Here is a 21773-nt window from a genome sequence, read left to right as displayed (position 1 = left end):
CACAACATTTTCCACATTTGCTGTATCCCCTACATGGATTGTGGTAAACAGCTTCATTCTTACTACTCTTCCAGAAAGGTCAGATTTATGAATTTAAAACAGATTCTCCCATCTGAGCTATAGATCTGTAAGGGCCCTTCGGAGTAACCCTTAGCTGTTTCTCTGATTAATGGTCTCCTTGACTGGTCAGCCTGTTTCGGCGGACAGCTATATCTTGGTGGGTTTGTAGCAGTGACCCAACCTGTCTATTTTCAGACAATGGAACAAGCATGGTTGTGAGAGACATCCAAAGCTTATTAGATGGTTTTGTAACCAAATCCAGCATCAGACAGCCCCACAACCTCTAATTCACTTTCACAAAATACTATACTGAGATTACATTTCACACAAGTGGAGCATTTACCAACTAGATGACTGCAGAAAGAAACTGGTTGTACAAGATCTTGCTTAGGGTTTTCAAGTTCAAGCACAAAGGGGTGAAAATAAATGCACACTACAATTTTCTGATTTTTATTTGTGAAGAACTTTGACTGTTATATATACTTTTCCTTGCACTTCACAATCAAGCACTACTTTGTGTTGATTCCACACTTTAAAATGCAAAGTTTATGGCTTAAATGGAACAAACTGCAAAAAGGTTCAAGGGTAACAATTACTTCTGCAAGATACTGTAACAATACAGGTGAGGGGTACAATAACCTAAGGAAAGTCAGATGCAAAATTACATTCCTCTAATTACCTGGTTAAATGACGACTGGACTCATGGACTTCCATCTCGTTGCTCTTAAAATCATTGAGTTCTTTCCTGATTGCTGCCTGTAGACATGAAATAAGATTCAGAAAAGTAGCAATAGCTTTTCAGAAAAAAAAACAACGCCCTGCAGTCTCTAAGCCATGTACTCCAACACTTTTTTGTGCACTTCATGCATTATTTATACTTCACTCAAGGCCATGAACAATTCCTCTGAGTTCTCTCTCCACACCATAAGACCCGCATATTTTCCCTCTGCAGACAATCATGAGCCCTAATATGATAAGCAGTCCTCTTCTGGTCCAATTATGCCTCTGTGAATAAATTTAGGAAATTCAACATGCCTAAAAAGCACAAAGAAATGTAGACCCTTCACAATAGCCACAGCCTTTCATTCACTCACACAGATGATTCATTGACATGTCATGTTCTCTTCCCTTTCCTATTTTTAACAGTGGCCAAAACAAATGGGCCTCAGTGTTATATAAGTATAGGTTTATTAAACAGTAAGTCATAGATTACTAATTGCAAGTTTCTCAATACTTTGATCAACTTATAGTTTGCCAATTACATTTATATAATAAGAATTGTTAACAGTGCCAATACATGTGGCTTTTTATAATCAATTAATGTGAAATGTATTTTTTAATACAATTTCAGGTGCAAAATGATGGTCCTACACACACACACATATATATATATATATATATATATATATATATATATATATATATATATATATATATATATATATATATCATATATATATATATATATATATATATATATATATATATATATATATATATATATATATATATATATATATATATATATATATATATATATATATATATATATATATATATATATATATATATATATATATATATATATATATATATATATATATATATATATATATATATATATATATATATATATATATATATATATATGTATATATATATATATAGCAAGTGGAGATGGAATCATATCAGTAAACTCAGTCAATTTATAATTCAGGTCACCCAAACTGTAAATGCCTGTGTGTGCAGGTTTATAAAATACATTTTTGTGCTAAGGAATTGTGGTTCTTAGACAATGGCATAAAAGCAAATATCAAAGCTAGGTTTCAGGAGTGGTGGTTTCAGTATGCTTGTTAATTAGGCAAGTCACATCAGCCCTCACCCTCTGCTAATGATCCATCCTCTGAGAAGTTTTGAACCCAGCTCACATATTGAGCACCATATTACTGCGTCAGAAGTCCATGTCCGCTGAATTACTGCCTTTATGAGATACGTCTTCAGCAGTGGAAACGTTCAGGACATAAATCGGTTTGCCAGGGGGACTTTAAATCCAATTTAAAATGTTATGTGTGACGGAAATCCAGCAAGGTGATGTTATTGCTTTACTATTTAACATGACTCAGGGGGACATCTAGAGCTTCAGGGAGCAAGTACTGAGGACAGCAGAACAAAAATTCTCTACCCAATGAAAGAAAAAAGGAGAGGAAAACGTCAGCAGAACAGCACCATGGTTAGGGGTCCCGAGGCGTGGTTTATCCAATTATTCTCTTATGTAAAGGACTTAGTTGCGTAATAAAAATGCTGATTCCCTATGATGTTCTCAAGAGTTCCTCAGGTGTGACCTGGGGTGATCTGAGTCACGAGTCAGCAAACTGAAAGAAGGTAGAAGATGCACTCAGCACAAGTCTGGCTCTCATTAAAAGTCAGCGGCGTAGATCGGTGGACAGTCAGCAGCCGCACCGCTTCAGGATGTTTACTCGCTTTCAGAAACAAAACAGCTGAAGTGGAACATGACACTACAAGACAGGGGAAACATTAAATCTAGCTGAGTCATGGTTCGCCTGCGTCAGGGGCTACATCATGTGAAGCAGCCATGAGGAAGCTCAACTTCAATTTGAACAGAATGAAATTTAGGTTAAAAAAAAAAATTAAAAGATTACATCAGTTTAATTAAAATAGTCAAAGTAATACTAGCCTTATCAGCTGCGGTGAGTCGGGTCCAGGGTTTGTCGGCTCGCCGGTCATAGTCCTGGGCGTCCGAGACCTCTACATAGTCACTGAATCTGATAAGAATTTTGGCTTGTCTCAGCTCCTCTACAGTGGGCCTCTGGCTCAACTGGAACAGGAGGGGAAAAAAAAAAATTATGAAACAGAAAAATGTAAATCAATCTGAAGCTGCTGGATTAGACGAACATCAAGTCTTTTTATATAATCAAGGTCACAAAAGGAGGACTTGCAAATTATATGGATAACAGAGTTCTACAAATCATGTTATTCTGGACAAGACCTTCAAAGTTTTAGATCCTGTGCATCATCTTTAAGAACATCTATTTGAAAAAAATTTCTAATAACCTTAAATGACCAGGTGAAAGTTCAGGTATTTAAGAAATAGAATTCAGTTAATAAAAGAATAGGATACTTCAGCTAAAGCGGACTGTGCTTCATTATAAACCAACCAATTAGAAAAATTACATTATAAACATTGCAACATTACAGTATTCTTCAGCATGGTAATCGACATCTCTCATCTGAAAAATAACGACCGTTTATGGTCTGTTACTATACTCAGACGGATGTAAAAATATATCTTGCTATTCAAAAATCTGCAAATAATAACACACTTCACTGATATTAATAAAAAGGTTTATCCAAGTCAACTTAAACTTTCAAAATGATTATTCTAAGAATTCAGCCCCAAGATTCCCAAAATTTTTAATACAGAACAGGAACCAGTGTTTTTAGAAATCAAGTTTCTGGTGGAATCCCCTTCAGAAAAAGGAATCATTTTTTAATTTTGCTTTTTTTTTAAAATTATTTGCAGAACTACATGCCAACATATCAAGAAGAACTCTAGGTCAAAGGGAAATTTAAGCCTTAAGTTTGTCAACTAAGGAACCTGTGTATTTTTATGGCCGTGACAAATTCTCAATAACATTAAATACGTGAACTCCAACTGGTCCATTCTAACAGATATGTGAACACCTGGCTGAACACCTGCCCCAGTTTCATGTCCTTTTGCAGTCCTTAAAGTGTTGTCTTTCAAGACTGGCTTGTGTTTACCTCCTGCCATGTTCCAATTAGTCCTGACCAGCTTCCCCGTCTCTGCTGGGAAAAAAGTCCCCAAATCCTTAAGGGCAGCCACCACCATATGTCATTGCAGAGAGAGTTTTTTTTACCAAATTACTTCTGACTAACATTAGTCAGAAAGACTAATGTTAGTCAACTTCAAAGGACACTGTATTTTTTTTCACTCTTACTGCTTCACTTTCCTTTCACTTAATTGATTCTGAAGGAGCAAAGTGTTCACATCACCAGTTCAGAGTGTTTTTCTTCCCAACTATTGTTTGCAAAGAAGAATTCAGAGTTATTTGTCACTATGTAGTACTAAATTAACCTTAAAAGTATAATTACGCTCCAGTTTAATATTACATTGACTTAATTCAGAGACTTTCTTACAGTAGACATTTCATTTATTAAATACCATGTTTGGAAACCCAAACATTTAGATTCTTTTAAAAAAATGCTAATTGATTAATATTTCTTTAACTTGGTTTTATTTGATCCGCACATCTCAGCTCAACAACATTAGAGATTGTACTCCAGTGCAGTGTGTCTGTTGGTGAGCAGAAAGTGTTACTGTCTAAACAACATTGAGGGGAACAACACCTCTCTATGGGGTCAAAATATTTGGAAGCCAACATGCTGAAGGAGCAAGGGCAGCAAGGACATGAAGCTCTCCTGTGAAAAAGCTAAAAAAAGAAAACAACAACAAAAAACACACAAGATTTTTTTCACTGTTCTAAGTGTTTATTTACCCTGACCTTTCATTTGCTCCCGTCAGTGGTTTGAACAGCAAGTGTGAGTTTGCACCTTCAGAGCTATTTTGGACTCACCTTTCGTGTCAGCCTTCGTTTTATTTCCCTCTTTTCCTCCATCTCTTCCTGCTCATTGCGAGCTGCAGAGATTAAGAGTAGCTGGTTTACTTTACAGCAGGCAGATACAAAAAAAGAGGCTCTTTGTGGGATTTTAATGAAACTGTTGAAGGGATAAAAACACCATTTACAGAAAGTGGCTCATTAGAATGACACTTGACTGGAAAACACTTCTTAATGCTATAAATAGTTCAGTTATTGACCATATTGCTGTTTGACTTGGGTTTGACAATTATTGCTTTGTTCCTTTCAAGTCCTCTTTGTGTTTTACGGGGACTGTGGTTTTAATTTAGCGAGTGGTCCACTTTCTGCGTTGCACTGTAGATTTTCACCACATCACATGCACACAAACATCAAACTCAGCAGGCAGTTACAGAAACAACTGTCAACAAGAATCCTCCTGGAATCCTGTTTGCAAAAGCTCCGCCAGTCAAACATGTATTGGTGCTCAACATGTATGCACTGAAGTCGCTGCTTCTGTATTCTAGATGGCTCCTTACTAAAACAGAGAAAAAAAAGCCGTTTGTTTAACCTTGGTGTTGGTGTGTGTGCAGAAGCGATGGATTTATCACTCATTTGTGCTTTCCTTCTGTGCTCTGCCTATCATGCAGGAGCCCCAGGGAAAGCAGGAACTGCTGGTAAGCTTGTCTTTGATGTGAGAGCGGCAAAGTCCCAGGCAACAGAGCTGCTTCTCTCTGATACGGTGTACGCCTGAACTAAGACACAGGTCTCTGTAGACATGGTTTCTCAGGGAGTCCTGTTGCTTGCCTGCTTCGCGAGAAAATGACTGACCAAGGAGGAAGAAAGCACCAAATGTATGTCAATCGCAAAATCCATGTCAAACTGCTGAACTGCATGAAAAACGGGGTTCACAGTTGGCCAAAGTAAATGTTGACGTCATTTTGTTTTTATGAAGTTTCATTTCTTACAGTTTGGGGAAAATTCAAACACTTACGTTTGAGGATGTTCCTTTGTTCTAGTTCCTCTGCTGTTGGTCTCTGGCTCAAGCGCCTGACAAGAAACACATGCACTGTCAGAACGCTACCCTTTGGAAAAGCTCAGGCAGAAAAAAAAACAAAAAACTGCGCAAAATGGCAAAAGCTTTCATCCACTTTGCAATGATCATGTAATGATTACATTTTGAAAATATTCAGGTGAATTTGGATTTCTATATAGAAAACACTGGTAAAAGCAACCCAATGGCTTTAAAACTGATATTTGACTGTCCTGCAAAACCTTTTTTTTTTCCTCCTTGAGCTGTTTTCATATTTTGTAACCACAAGCTTCAATGGACTTCATAAGGATGTTTTAATATTCCTAAAATGAAACATCACATATCTGTGAAGCAGAATAAAATCAGTTTTCAAAATCTGTTACAAATATAAATCTGAAGACTGATACATGAATTTGTATTCGGCTCCCGTTCTTCTAATATCTGTGAATAAAATCCAGTGCAACCAGTTGTGTAAAGGTGTCACTTAGGTAAAAGATGTGAGTATTTTAATATCAGCATAACTATAGACCTCAAATGTTTGTTAGAGATGCTTATTAACATGAAGACTAAGGAACACAGTAGACAAGAATAAAGTTATGGATTTGTTTAAATAGTGACTCATGATTAAAAAATAACAACAATATTCTCTGCTCTGAATATTTTAGGGAGAATACTCATGTTCAGAGAAGATGGGAAGAGCTTACAGGAAAACTGACCGAGTTCAGCAAAATGAAATTCTGAAATGAAGGCTTCAGTTTGATGTTGGAGTTTAACCTGCTAACCCTACAATAACCCAAGCATAAAGTCAGATCAACTTGGGGCGTGCTGGGGTGGCGTAGGGGATAGTGCAACCCACATTTGGAGGCCTTGAGTCCTCGACGCGGCCGTCGCAAGTTCGATTCCCGGACCTGGCCTACATTTGCCGCATGTCTTCCCCCCTCTTCTTCCCCCTTTCCTGTCAGCCTACTGTCATATAAGGGACACTAGAGCCCACAAAAAGATCCCCTGGTGGGGGAAAAAAAAAAGTGAGATCATCTTGTATCCATTTGTTAGAATGGCCTAGTCAAAGACCATACCAAAATACAACTGAGAATCTGTGACAAGACTTTCAAACATGTGCTTACAGATGCGTTCCATCCCGTCTGACTTTGATTAATCTACTATGTAAACAAAAGGCCACACATAACTGCATGTATTAGTTTCTTTTACTTCACAATTATTTTGTGCTTCATGTTGGCCCATCACATACAAGAAAATTAGTTAAAAATTGCATACAATTTTGTGGTTGGAATCTGACAATATGTGAAAGTGAAGTTCAAGATCTTTGTTCTCTTTTGGTCTCAAACAAGCAGCAAATTAAAAAAAAAATATGTCAGACTGGTTTGAAACAGAAAACATCTTGATTTTCATCCACTCTCAGTGTAAAGCAAAAGCAACACACTGCTAAACTAAGTTCAGTAGGGGGGAAAAAAGCCTCCCATAAACAGTGACAGAACAGAACAGCCAGGGCTACTTCCCGCAGACACAATGTCTGCTAATCCTCAGATAACAGATCTTGACAAATGAGCAGTTCAGGTTCTCGAAATGCACATGTCTAGCACTTGAGTAGATGAGCTACAACAGTGGAAGAGCACGTCCAGTTCCATTGCTGTCAGCTAAGATCATTCAGCTGAGGCTGTACTGTGCCCAAGCTCACCAAAAAAAGTGAAATAATAATAAAAAAAAACAAAAAACAGCTGAAGTCTGAAAATATGCACTTTAGTCTGCATATGATAAAGTTTTATTTTTGCTGAGGCTGCAGAAGATGTAGTTAGAATTTGGTGTTGACAGCACAAATCCATCGACCCATGGAAGCTGCTGCTACTGGTGAAATGGTGCAAAGGGTCTGGGGGGCAGTTTCTTGGCGGATGCCTACCAACCGATCGTAAATTGCATGCTTTGAGCGATCAAAAGAATTTTTTGCTGATCATCATTATGTTGATCATGTCTGCATTCTCTTTTGGCATTTTCTAATGGGTACAGAGTTGTTGCTCAAACAACCACATACCATTAGTAACAATGAAGCATGGTGTAGGTGACTAATGGGTACATTATTGTTGTTTTCCATTTTTCAGTTGATTTAGGCGACTATTCAAAAGGTAAATCAAATGGAATAACATCCTACTTCAGAGGGAAAACATTTTTGCCTGGTTTCATGAACAAACGCATATTTCAGCACTCATCAGATCTAACTTCAGTTAAATACTATTGTAATCAGGTGCTAAACCTCAAGCCAAAATCCAACACATTTTAGATACAATTAAGGCCAAGAAGTGCCCTACTTAGTATGAGTATGGCAAGTGAAGCTCAGGAAAACTTGGCTCCCTCTGTTCTCTTCCCTGTATTTATTCTCTAGTTTTTTGACAGCAAGTCCCTGGAAAGTTATGTAGTTGACATTCACAGAGCAAGTTCTTCTACAACTGACAATGAGATTTAGAATGAAACACCTCAACTTGGTCCCAAACTGAATTAAATACAAATAACTTCAGAACCTTTTTTAGTTTTTACTTTTCAGATGCTTTCAACACAGCGGTGGCTCATTTGACACCATTAAAAGATACAATGCGAATCCTGACACCAGCTTGACAGGGGCATGCCTAAACCTACTGGACCGGTGTCCAACTGAATGTATGATAATCCATCAATGCAATGCAGTAATTAAAATCGTCAAGAGCCATACCATATGCTTGCTTTGATCCAGCATAGGGCAAATCAGATGCTATATAAATATAAATAAAACACCTTTATTAAAGCTAACAGAAAGGCTATCAGAAATTCAAACATTCGAAGAGACAAAGTCATATAAAAAAAAAGGTACAGGATAATCATGTTCTTACATAACTTTCGGATCAGTAAACTCTAGACAATCTCCTTTAGGCACAGCTTGTCTTCGTACCCCATTTTTGCCTTAAGAACGGTCTTAGTTGAGGCATAGATTCAACATGGTATTACAAATATTCCTCAGAGAATTTGGTCCATATCAAGGAGTTTCAGTCCCCGCTCTGTCTGTCTCCATTGATGAGTCCTCGGGCAAGACACTTCACACGCCTTTCCTGCTGATGGTGGTCAGAGGGCCCAATGGCGCCGGTGCATGGCAGCCCCACTGGTACAGCGTGGTAGCTCACCACCATCAGGGTGTGAATGTGTGCATGAACGGGTGACTGATTGCAGGTAATGTGAAACGCCATACAAGGCAATAGAGGCCATTTACCATTTGTTACTGAATTTCTTTGGATCTTGGCATGATGCCTAGCTTTTGAAGATCATCTGGTGTACTTCACTTTGTCAAGCAGGTCCTATTTAAGTGATGTATTGGTTGAGAACAGGTGGGGCAGTAATCTTGCCTGGGTGATAAAGGTGTGACAAACCATATTTAAGCTATGTTTTAACAGGGGGTACGAGCCAGTTTTTTTTACAGCTTATTAGTTGTTTCTTCTTTAATAATAAACACCATAATTTAAAAAACTGCACTTTGTGTTTACTTATATTGTCTTTGACTAGTATTTAAATTAAACATGCAAAGAAATAGGAAATCAAGAAGAGGACAAACACATTTTCACACCACTGTATGAGCTCAGCAAATAAATACTCATTTGTGTGGTTTAAAGCATCAGCTCCAGCATCATGTGAGATTGTAAAATTGCTGGTATGAGGAAAAAAAAAAAGATTTTCATGTCACTGTTGTGAAAAACTGGAGTGGAGCTAGTTTGGCACATGCATCACCGTGGTGATTCAGTGAGCGAGGGAGGAAGTCAGGCAGGAGAAAGAAAGAGGAGAGAGATAGTGAGCACACACTGGAGAGAAGACAAGAGGAGACAAGAAGGGAGGGAGGATGCATCACTGAAATTAGGTCAGCTCCATTTTCAGAGACTTCTTAACGAGATAAAGCATGTCTCCTTATCAAATGTTTAGAAGACAAGATGAAAAAACAAAAGGGTTTAAAAAAAAAAACAGAGCGATCCATTTTGAATCCCGTAGCACAATCTAACCCAAAATCCTCGCTTTAGTTGAAATGAGCCATTGCCCATCAGTTGAACTCATATAAAAAGTTATAGTACGTGTAAAGTAATTGTATTTAGGTTAGAGTACAATTCACCTTGTGAGTTTGGTGCCTATTTGCTGCCTTGATTCCAGCCTCTCCTCATCTGTCTGCATAGGCAAGATGTTTTTCTCCTCCAGCTCTCTTTTTGATGGACGATTGCTCAGCTTGATGGCCAGAGAATCTTTTCGTAGCACTTTCTTAGCCAGAGTACCTTTAAAAATAAAAAGGCCATATTAATGATTTAAAGTTCTTTCATTTTGAGCCCAAACGTGAAAGTTTACAATATACACAGCACATTCAGTAGTAAATGTCTTTCTCCTGAAAGACCCCATAGTTGCTCTACCATTAGAAGGGAGGATGCCACAAATTTTAATTTCAAAACATATATAATTATCTTGACTATAACATGTTAAATGTCCCTTGTAATTGATTGAGTTTAAAAACTCCATCAATATAAGCTACAGCCTCGCTCACTTGTGAATATGGAGTCGTCGTCTTCATCATCTTCCTCATCGTCATCCACATCATCCTCTTCATCCTTGTACATACTGGGCAGGTCTTCGTAGTCAGACTCGTTGGGCATATTCTCCTTGTCGTCCTCGTACTCGATTATCACTGATGGCACTTCTCTCCGGTCCAAGGGAGCACACTGAACACTGCCCAGTAAAGCAGAGCTATGGATGAAAAAGGAAATTTCGTTATGAATTTTATTTTTATTAGAGTTTAACCATCTGGTTTAAAGAAAAACATTTTTAATATAGAGTGATATGTTAAACGAACAAAAGATGTAATTTCGTTGGTAAACCTTAAATTCGATTTTATTTATTCGGTTTATTAAACATATGTGTTGGTAAGTAAGCCTAAAAAATATAGAAAAACACATTGAAATACAACATGCTGGATATTAAGCTTTCATTCTATCACTACACAACTATGAATGTACAGCAGACATTTTCTGTAGTGATCAGAAAGGCCATCCAATCAAACTGAAAGACGTATGGACATTGGGAAGTCAAATAAATGCAGAAAAAATTGACGAATTAAAATTTTTTTAGAAAGTGACCGATGAAAGAAAGGCAAAATGGCTCAACGGACAAATTGACAGACTACGAGTAACAAATAGAAGGACAAACAAACAAAACGATGGATCATCAGACTGTTGGACAGACAAATGAACAAAGCAGTAGATAATGGATCAATGGACGGACAAACAAATGGACAGAGGAACAAACATCACGAGAGGTGAAAGGACAAATAAATGGATTGATGGCCGGAGAGAAGGACAAACAGATGGAAAGATGGCCAGGCGCAATCGGGCAAATAGAGAAAGGGATGGACAGAAGAACTGAAACAGAAAGACAGAAGGATACTGTGAGCTTGAACAGGCGGACAAAGAAATAGACCTGTGAATAAAAAGACAAATGGACAAAGAAATGAGCAGATGAAAAAAAACAACATTAATACAGGAGGTGAAGTATGGAAATACTAACTTGTTCTGTGCTCCAAATCTTTTTCTATACAAACTCAAGTCTGGAAAACACTTTGCTTAACTCCCATACTTTTCCAGACTAGGAACCCTGAGGTTCATAAACCACCTAATCAAAAACTTAACACAAAACCATAAAATCCAGTCCAATGTGATTCTGCCACAATAAGGTAAAAACCTGTCTAAGTAATTCAAAAGAAATCCTGAAGAAACTTCAGTTTCCTGAGGCATCACAGGTTAACCAGCTGCATATTTGACAGAACCATTAATGATTGTTGCCTGGTTGAAGCTTCTTATGATGAGCCACTGTTATGCAACCACTCCAAGCTTTTAGACTAATTGTGAGCTCTGTCAGGAGCATTACTTCCTTATCCCTGCCCAAACAGCTCTGGTGAAAAAACAGAGATCCTAATGCAAGAGGTTACATAATGTCCAATCTACTACCGTGTCACTCTTCTCCAAACATGAAGAAGCTCGGCTCTCGTCAAGAGCAGCTGGTCATGTTATGTCAGGCCAAACTGCTGGAGGGACGCCTACTCCATGCGCTTGTGCCCACACATACACACATTTCACTGAAAAAAACCAGGGCAGGCTGCCCTGAGAGGCAGTGTGCTGATTTAGACCTGTACAACAGAGCAACATAGCTGCCAGGATGAGACCTCAATGAAAACAGAAGATTCTTTTGGAAAATAAGTTAACACTGAACTCAGTGCCAACAAATGGACAGAAAAATTCAAACCTGGAAAACAGTTTTTTTTGTTGTTTTTTTTTCCCTTTAGTTGATAAGTGTTGTGGGGCATTTTTTTATTTATTTATTTATTTATTTTTTTACAGAGGATTAATGCTAGTTAGAAGTCTACAGACTTATTGGCATTTTGTTTTAAATTATGTTTCAGTCAGCACACATGTTCAGCAATGTTTAGTCAAATCCAACTAAGACACTGTGAATCAGATTATACAGGAAGTTAGACCAACATCAACTCCTAATCCATCCTTTCCTCCCCCCAGACAGATTTAACAAGACAGAAGCTGACCTTTCAAACCGCTGCATGGATAGTGCCAGGGTTTTATTGAGCTCCTCTATGATCCGGCTGGGGGCGTGCAGGCCGCCGTATTGGAGCTGGAGCGGGTGGCCGTGGCTCTGGTGGAGCCCGGCGAGCTGGGAGGGCAGAAGCGTGCCGTGGTGAGACGGCAAACCCTGGGGAGGCGCGCACTTTGGTGGGAGCGTGCTGAGGGGGTTTAGAGAAGGTGACGGCGAGGAGTCCAGCCCGCCTGGAGGCACGCAGATCATCACTTTTTTAGGAGGCAAGGGTGGGGAGTGCTTTGCCCCGGGCATGCAGGGCAACTTCATTGGCTGGCAAGAATCTTGAGCAAAACAAAAATAACAGGGAGAAAAAGGAATGCATAACATTTAGGATGCGCTTGCATCAAATCTCTTAAGAACTGCCAACTAAGAGGGATAAACAAAGGTTGTAAATGGTCACACATGGCTACCAACGTCAATGCCGAGGGAGTGGGAATAAGGCCAGAAAAATGGCTCTTCCTGCACCAACAGATTGGGAATGACAGTGGGAGCCCAGCTGAGTTAACTGCAGGGGACTTTAATGAGACTAGTATAATCCTATGAGCATGTGTGGCGCAGGTACGGCATTAGGAACGAGCAGTCACTGGTTATGAACTGTTTGGCAGGCTCAGATGATGAGGCAAGCTTATAATTAAGGCAGCAAATCCCAAGGAAACATTCGACTGACCTGTGCTATGGTTTGGGATCCTAGAGAAAGGCTTTGGAGGCAGGGCAGGAGGCTGCTTGTGGTAAAGTGGGGGCTTGGCTGGGGTCTCCTGATGGTCATTTGGAAAAGATACAGATTTCTTGGTGGGCAGGACCATAGATGTCTTCATGGAGGGTTCCTGAGGGCAAATACTGCCATCCATAGAGGATCGGAATTCAACAGTAGCTGAAGGAGGAGAAAAAAAACAACAAAACAGAGCATACATCATCATCAAAAGCATGCATTATTGCAGTGGTGAACAGTTATTTGAATGTGCTATTAATTTGCACTATGTGCCTGGAAAGTACACAATTCCTCCCCTTTAAGGCAACCTGGGATTCCTAGAAACCTCAGGAAAGTGACAGGGTGATTCCCTCTGTATCAGGATGCATTAAAGCAGTAATTTAAGCAGTCCTGATCTGGTATTGTGATTAGATACTGCATAGTATATGGACACATTTTTCAAAAACTAAACTCTGTGTTCTCAAGAGTTTTATGCAACTTGCTAGAGCTTAAAGAATTCCTGAAACATTTTAATCATGTATACAGCAGATCATGAAACTGTGGCAGGGAAATGGATAAACTCAAATTGTATTATTATTCTTTAGTCTCCAACTGCAGATTTCAAAGCATTTGTTTCTAAATGTTTGCAATAATCTTTAATACGCATTTTCAGACATGTTCTCAAGAAAGAATCTGGTTGTACTCTCTTTAGTCTCACTGAGACGACTCTCCGCTGTCTGCAGCATGAAATTTGAATTAATTTCTTACTCTTATTACGTATGAAAAAAAAGGGAAAATTTTCTTATCTTCTCTCCCCACATTTTGGCAAGAGCAAGTGGACTTTTACAGCCTTGCCAGCTTTTTTTCTCCTTTAAAGCCCTAAGGCACAGACTTTGTTTGACTCCGATACAGAATGTTTTTAATAGAGGCTACTGAAATCCAACAAAATTTCAATAATGAAAGATTATATCGTTGGAAGCTCCATGTCAAATGTTTAAAAAGGAAGATCAGAGAGCGAGGACTTATGACACGGTAAATAAAAGGGTAATTCAGCATGCAACTCACCTTTTTCAAAGATCTCCTTCAGAACTCCTCTCTTGATGAGTTCGTCTCTGCTCTGTCGCAAGGACATCTTCCTCTCCAAAGCTGGGAGTGTAAAAGGAGAAGTTTGTTAAATGTTTGTGAATTCCTACCATCCACAAAAACATCACTATCTTTTATCTTTAGTGCCTTTTAGAAAGCACTTCATAAGACAAGCAGGTCCACATCGATCATAAGCATGTTCACTTACAAGCATTTCAATTTGATTATGCTCTCTAAAAAGTAATTTTTTTGTAGGAGGCCTGGTTGACTGTGTTCAGCTGCTGACTTTAAGAAATCTATTCACAAAATCAGAGTTTACTTGCTGTACCATTGAAACAAGATATTTTGCATCTCATTGTTGAGCAAAATATGAGTGCTTTCAAAATGTCAAACACCACTGTATTGGATGTGTGCAGAAAGATGCTAGAGCTGCAGCTCATTGTTAGTGGTCGTCATGGTAACACAGTATGCTTTACTGTGCTTTTAAGGAGCTTAGCAGGCAGAAAAAAATAGATTTGACCTGTCCAGCAGAGATCAATGAAATAAAGGTTCATCACACCATCAGCAGAGCAATTCAAGTCAATGAAGCTGGTCTGTCGCCAACACTGCTAAAATACTTACTAATTTTTTAGAAAATATTTTGTATTAAAGGAGGCTAAGAAAACAACAAGACATTTTGACTTTCAAACTTCACAGAAAAGCTTAAAGCTGCAGCAGGTAGTCTTAATCAAAATGTTTTTTATGGAATTTGTTAAAACTGTCACAATGCTGTGAGAGTATATAAAAGACAATTTGTGGGACAAAATATTACATATACACATAAATAAACAAGCAATCAGAGCCAGCCAGGAGGAAGATCTCATCACTGTCAATTGCGCTCATACATAAAATTCTTTTCACAAATTATAGCTGCAGGTTAATTTACTGGTTTCAGTATAATAATGGCACCCCATGCACAGAGACAAACATTTCAGAAATGTAAGCCATGCTAATCACAAATATTAGATGCTAAAAGTAGCTTGAAATAAAATCTCCACAATTGTGTTTTCTTTATTTTAAAATATATTAGTAGAACACTGTTTTACAGTGAATTGTTTCTCACATGCATGGTGACATTAATTCTGATAATATAAATAAATAAAGACCACACTTGGCAGAAGGGCTAACTAAAAGATAACAGTTATCACTGTTCTTCTCTCTTCCTAAATTCTAGATCTGAAACAGAGAAAATTGGTACTGGTAGGGCAAAGCACAAAAACTGGAGACAAGCCACAAAATTCTGATCTCTGCTTTGCTTCCATTTTTAGGTTTTAGAAAATGCAGCACTTGTCCTCTCACCTACCTAAGGTGAATATATCCAAATCTGCCCCTGCATAGGAACCAGGTAAGAGTGAGAAATGAGGATGTGCAACAACACTGCCCAGAGAGGACTCCCACCAGGCTTCTGTACTTTGGCTTCTGCTTATGAGAAGGATCACAGCTTCCGCCATCTGTGCTTTTGATTCAAGAGTCCTAACTCTGCCTGATATTTTTTGGCATTGTGTTCCAAAAACAATGACGGTAAGTCGACGGTAAGTTGCACTACTGAGCTGATTTGTGACAATAACAGCACCCTGACCATCTTCGTCACTGCACAGCAGACTTGAGGACAAAAGCTCCAGAAGAAATTCAAAAGTACAAAAATCTGACAGACAAGATTGCAAGACAATAATTTTGATAATAATGAGGCTCAAATGATCCATAGTCTAGCATGTTACTAGCAACAAACATGTTGTGCTAGATTTTAAACGTAGCTAAAACATGCCAAACATCACAGAGTATGTAAAAGCTTTCAAACGTAAGCCAGTCTGAGATCGGAGCCAATCGTGAAATTAGTTATTACATAACTGTCTAATCTTTCCCCATTTTCAAAAAGGAGACTGATCAGAATACCCCCCTGTATGGTGCATAAAATAAAAACCCCGCCACTACTGGAACCCGGTAATGTGGTTAATTGAAGTCTTTGAAATCCAAATAAATTGTGCCTTTTGCAGATGCTATTTTGAGCTTTTCCTGTAAGCATCCACATTAAAAATTGATTATGCCCCACATGAGGGAGCAAATTTAACATTAGGTCATGCATATCAAGGGGATAGTAAACAGAGCTATCAAAGAGTTGACCCAGAATCAACACAGCTCAATTTTTAAGCAAATTGTACAAGCAGTAACTTCACCAGACTGCTTTCCTCAAGCACTGCAGGGACTGCATGGAGAAAGGATTAATATCATATCCATGCTTTCAACTTGTACTTTGATACAAATCAACAAATACTGAAAAGTACACTGGCCATGACGGCAACAGGCAGGAAATTATTACAATTACTTAAATGCTTTGGATATAATTACTAGGCACAGTGTGGTGAAGTACTTGTAAATTTACAGAGAAACATAAAAAGAAAACAAGTAAGATAAAGATGGTAAAGATGATATTAATTTTAATAAATTATTTATTTACAATTCATTAGTATTTTATTCATTAGTATTTTTCAAAGTCACCCCACTGTACCACAGATTTTTCTGATATCCAATCTTACATTGAACTGGGGGAAGGAAAATGCATTATGGCACAAAATGAAATTAGAGGTTGACTTTCCTGATCTGTATGATTGCCGTCTAATTATGAAACCTGCAAAAACATTGCCAGTAAGTAACCAAACAGGGAGAAACCCGGGGTAAATTGTAACTTTTAAAAAGGCAGTTTAATCATCCATTCAAGGATTATTCTTCGTTTCCCATCCTAAATGAAAAACAATTATCCAAGGTTTTATGACATAACTGTGATGGGCAAGGGATGTGCACACTTATGCAATACCATTAACTCAAAAGCTTGAGTGAGAATATTAGGTCCTCAGATCCGAAAGACCAGCCACGTGCAATCAGGAAATAAAAGTCAAATTGAAGTGGACATGTCTAACACCACCTGAGCATGAAGACAAAATAATTCTCCTTATCCCCTCAAAACGTTTTACGTAATATGCATTCATTATTAGATGGTAATAGGTAAATTTTAATTTCAATATCATCAGGATGGTTTAGTAGAGAACATTCTACTCAAATTTCACAATCAGTCATAGCAATCTGTCTTTTCTTGAGCAAGACTGGTTTTTGCTTTTTCTTGATTGCGGATTTTTTATTTTTTTTTTAGAAGCAGACTCCCTAAAAGAGATTAAATTTTCTTCCTCCTTCTCTCATGGATGTAGTAGTATAGGATTAAAACATAAATTAATAACATTATCGTCATGCTGTATGCATCAATGAAGACAATTGAAATTATATTTGAAATACCCCATAGGAAACCTTTATTCCTTTACTGATAAACTGATATTTTTGATTTGCTGAATGGCATTAATATGAGAAATACTTTTTTTGTTGTTCTTTTTTCCCCCTCATTGTCCTTCAAATCCAGATGGTTTTCATATATTTTTTGTAATATTTGGCAAAGTCATCTTTTAAAGGCAAATGTCTTGGGTAATTATTTTGGGCATTCTTTAGCATATATAAAGAATGCCCAAAATAGATGCAAATACTGTATAAATGTTTCACTTGCACATGACCCATTCAGTCATCTGAACAGTGAGTTTCCATTCCCCCATCCCCAAAAAAGTAACCTGCATTTAAGCTGTAAATAATTTCGATGTTAGATGGATACTTAAAAGGTCTCGAGGTCAAAAGAAGCCTAGTCTATTTAATCTGAGAAAGAAATAGGCACTTACTTACTCTGCTTACAGCATAATAAATGCGGCCACAATATCCAACCTCCTCTTCTATTGATTTCAGTGCTGCACTTGGATTTTTAGAAGAAAAAAAGGCAAGGATATTCGACTGTGAAGTGACCCAGATAGTCAGAACATATTCTACCAACCCTGAGGCTCAGTAGCTCAAAGTGAGCGTTACAAAAACGGCATTAAAACTTTTATGAAGAATTTCATCAACAGGGAGCCAAAAGCGCTCATCTTGAGAAGTTTTGTCAAAACAAGATCTCTGCACCTACAGATGTCCTGCCAAGCTTTTGATATGTATAGTGCATAATCAGCTTGTACATACAAAATGTGTACTTTATATTGAAATTTACTACTTAATCCAGTGAAACGTGGCCCTCAGAGAAATGCTGTTCATCTGCTAATGAGATTAAAAATACGACACAAAGATAACATCAGAGAAACCAGATGCCTGTTCTGATGAGTCCTTAGATCTATTACTGATACAAGCTTACTGTGAAAACTGTGCACAGCGCTCCGAGTCAAAATGACAATGCGTGCAACAGTCCGCCCATCCTCCACCTTTCCTGAGGTGAAGACTACAGTCGCTCTGTGCTGGAATTCATCTACTTAATATCATGCCACATCTATAATCCTCTATATCAGAGGATCAGCATCCAATTATTCATAACAACATCTGCATAGGCAGGTTTGCTCCCTGCTGGAGCAGGAATCGTTATAAACAGTTACGCTTCGAGGGCAAATGTGAAGACAAAAAACAACACTGACATCGGAAACATGAAAAATTACAGATTGTTAATTTAAAAAGCAAACATACCAAAACGTTACCGTCAGTACAAAGTAAGAGAATTAAGGTCTTTGTAGGCCCAAGACAGGTAAAACAAAACGGAAAGTTTAGTCAAATTTCTGGAACAGCACAGAACAAAACAACGTACTATTTCCCACAGATCACTGACAGATAATTTAGATTATGGTTTCAGAAGTTTTATAATCTCCATTAGCAAAGCAGAAAGTATATTAATAAGGTGCCAGAGCAAGTGACTGGATGAACGGAGCTTTAGAGTACTGCCTCGCCCAGGGGCACATTGCCATGTGACCTGAGGAAGCAGGAAGGAAACCCTCAACTTCTGGATCACAACATAATTACCTTTTCCATTGAGGAACAGTTTTCCTCAGAAAACAACAATTGGAAAATGCTATTGGTTACTATAAGGGATATTAATTCCATATTATACTTTTGAAATTGCATGTTTTGGGTTTGTCTTTTTTTTACTCAAGGTCATCATACTGTGAATCTCTTAGCAGCATTCTTGTGGAAAGGTAGACATGCTTCAATGTTCAATGAAAATCAAGGTCACCACTGCTACAGTTGCCAATATTTGGGCTTTTTTTTAACCAGTTCTTTTGTTTTGGTCCCTCATAAATTTCTAAATTTCTATGTTCATCTTTTGTCTCCCCTCTCTCCCATTTTCTCTTTCTCCTTCCTCACTCTTATAATGGAGTGTCATCTACTTGTTTTGTTTGGCGTCAGCTGTCGCCAAATAATGTTGGTGCCTACATTGTTCACACTGAATTCTCTTTCACAGCCAGTGATAACCTGCCACGTCTAACTGCACTGCCTCAAAGGAAAATTTCCATGCTGTTTTCAGTGTTAAAGCACAGCATAAGCAAGTAGCTCCCTAAGCTCAGATAGCTGCTTCAGCTTTACTCAATCCTCCATGAAACATACAGACCATTTTATTTCGTGCATATAGCTGACCTATAAGGTGACCTATTTTTTCCGAACGTTCAAAACTAGTTAGTTCTGAGAAAACAGCCGCTGTGCTCACAGAATGTCATATCTGTGAAAATCTCAGGACAGTACCCAGAAAGTTCCAGGAATGCATATGATAAGTTCTGGGGAAATCTGTTTCATGCGATTTCTAGCATTTTTGTCTATAGATGCAAGAGCCAGCTTTAGTCCCTGCTTTTTGCAAGAGGAAAAAAAAAAGTCACATTCCTTTTATTTGGGGTTATAAGAGTTTAGTTTCATGATTCAGCCTAAAACGGATGTGACAGGGAATTGTCTCTCCAGAAACACAGACAGACTACAGCAGCTGCCTGAGCTTTGGGAGCTACTTGGGAGACCACTTATCACTGAAAACATCGTGGAAACTTTACTTTGAGGCAGTGCAGTTAGACGTGGCAGGTTATCACTGGCTTTGAAAGAGGATTCAGTGTGAACAATAGAGGCACCAAAATTATTTGGCAACGGCAGCATTATGCAAACAAAACAAGTGGATAACAAAAGAATGAAAAGAGCCATTTCTCTCAGCTCCACTGTGCATTAACACCATGAATAAAAAGCATCTTTTGTTTCTTGGTTCTTGATTATTGCCCCTCACCACAAAAGGGAGATGCTGTTATCACAGGGCAAGCATAAATGCACCAACGAGGATTTACAGCAACTCCGTCATTGTTTTATCAAGCAGGCTCTCTGGTGTGATACAGCAAAACCTCAAAACAGTCAAGCATCTAAAGCAGCAGAATGTTTTTGATCAGCTTTTTTGTACAGAGCTGAATGCCCGACAAATCCGAGAAAGAGAAGTTGGTTGATGCATTGGGGTATGTAGGGGTAAAGATAAACTAGAGCCAAATCTTTATTAAAAAAAAGAATAGAGTGAACCAAAAAGTACAATCCGGCTCATGTTTGCTGGAAGGCGATAAAATCAAAATTAAATCTGTTATCTCAGAGAACAGGATCAAATTAGACTCTGGCTGAATCATTCAGCAAGCTCACTCTGGGGAACCCTAAATTTCATATCCAGTATCTGAACAGCTTGTCCTGTTCAGCCTGGAATTAGACTAATTGCTCAGAATCTGCAAAGGGGAGAATTTTGTGTCCAGTCCGGGAAGTGCAGCCTGACAAACTGCCTTGCAAGGTTCAAGCATACTGGCAGACACTTTCAGGATGAGTCTGGTCATAAAAACAAACACAGCCACAAATGAGGCCACCGTGTCCTTCAATTGCACCGCCCAGACAATCACCGAGTTGTAAATATCTGAGAACATTTTAAAGAGCACATTTAAATTAAATAAAACAATGCTGTTATATCCATGCTTTGTTTTGTGTTTTTATTGTCTCTATGCAACAAAACAACACATCAAATGAAATGAAGAAGAATACTAATATTTTACCTGCAGATGTCTGCTTGAACTTTTCACTCTTCTTCTTTCTCCACTTCCAGGGCTTGAGGAGTCTGCCAAGAGTCGCAAACTTGCTCCGGTGACGGATGGGCGGAGTGTGTGTGCCAGAAACCAGGGACTCGGAGCGCATGGCAGACAGCCGCTCTACTTCCTCAGCTGTAAATAAATGATTAAACAAATAAATAAATAAATAAAAAAAACAAGCTTATCTTCTGGTAAACTGTGGTGCACACTGAACCAGGAATTGGAAGAAGGTCCTGGCGGTGGGTAACGTGTGCTGAGTGGCTTCCTGAAATCTGTACCGTAGTAACTTAATGAGACTGAACCAAGAGCATAAACAAACCTGCACGTCAGATATCATTATGCAGAACTCGCTCCGAGTACAAACAGTTTGAGGCTGCGCCCCATTCCGAGCAATTGATGTGTCACTCAAAAAAATGAAAAAAAACAACAACACACTAAACAGACTGACAAGCAGCTCATTATGGAGGGAATTTTTCAGCTCTTCATGAAATATTCACGAAGCCCAGCCTTCTGACTTTAAAGTACTGTCTGACATCAAAAGCAAAGAATGTACAGCATTTTGTACCAATGCAAACTGTTACACAGAAATGTGATGCAACTGCAAAGAGCAACAAACCACACTAATGAGACAAAACCTTTGGCCAGACCCAAAATGCTGAAAAAATGTGAGAGGTACA

At 38.4% G+C, this 21773-nt stretch overlaps 1 protein-coding gene across 2 annotated transcripts in view; it reads right to left on the bottom strand.

Moving 5' to 3' along the window:
* LOC122841234 (phosphatase and actin regulator 1-like) overlaps nucleotides 1–21773 on the bottom strand; it is a 46146-nt gene that overhangs the window by 2692 nt on the left and 21681 nt on the right. For both annotated transcript variants that reach the window (XM_044134372.1, XM_044134371.1), the window contains exons 2-11: nucleotides 21064–21228; nucleotides 14111–14191; nucleotides 13025–13228; nucleotides 12308–12638; nucleotides 10262–10461; nucleotides 9842–9998; nucleotides 5668–5723; nucleotides 4674–4735; nucleotides 2756–2896; nucleotides 740–816 (exon numbers count right to left, since the gene is read on the bottom strand). In XM_044134372.1, coding sequence (XP_043990307.1) covers nucleotides 740–816; nucleotides 2756–2896; nucleotides 4674–4735; nucleotides 5668–5723; nucleotides 9842–9998; nucleotides 10262–10461; nucleotides 12308–12638; nucleotides 13025–13228; nucleotides 14111–14191; nucleotides 21064–21228 — 1474 coding nt within the window. The remainder of the gene's footprint in view (nucleotides 1–739; nucleotides 817–2755; nucleotides 2897–4673; nucleotides 4736–5667; nucleotides 5724–9841; nucleotides 9999–10261; nucleotides 10462–12307; nucleotides 12639–13024; nucleotides 13229–14110; nucleotides 14192–21063; nucleotides 21229–21773) is intronic.

The sequence above is a fragment of the Gambusia affinis genome, linkage group LG12 (assembly GCF_019740435.1).
Source record: "Gambusia affinis linkage group LG12, SWU_Gaff_1.0, whole genome shotgun sequence".
NCBI lineage: Eukaryota > Metazoa > Chordata > Actinopteri > Cyprinodontiformes > Poeciliidae > Gambusia > Gambusia affinis.
The sequence above is the reverse complement of the archived record's forward strand: the minus strand, read 5'-3'. Positions and strand labels throughout refer to the sequence as shown.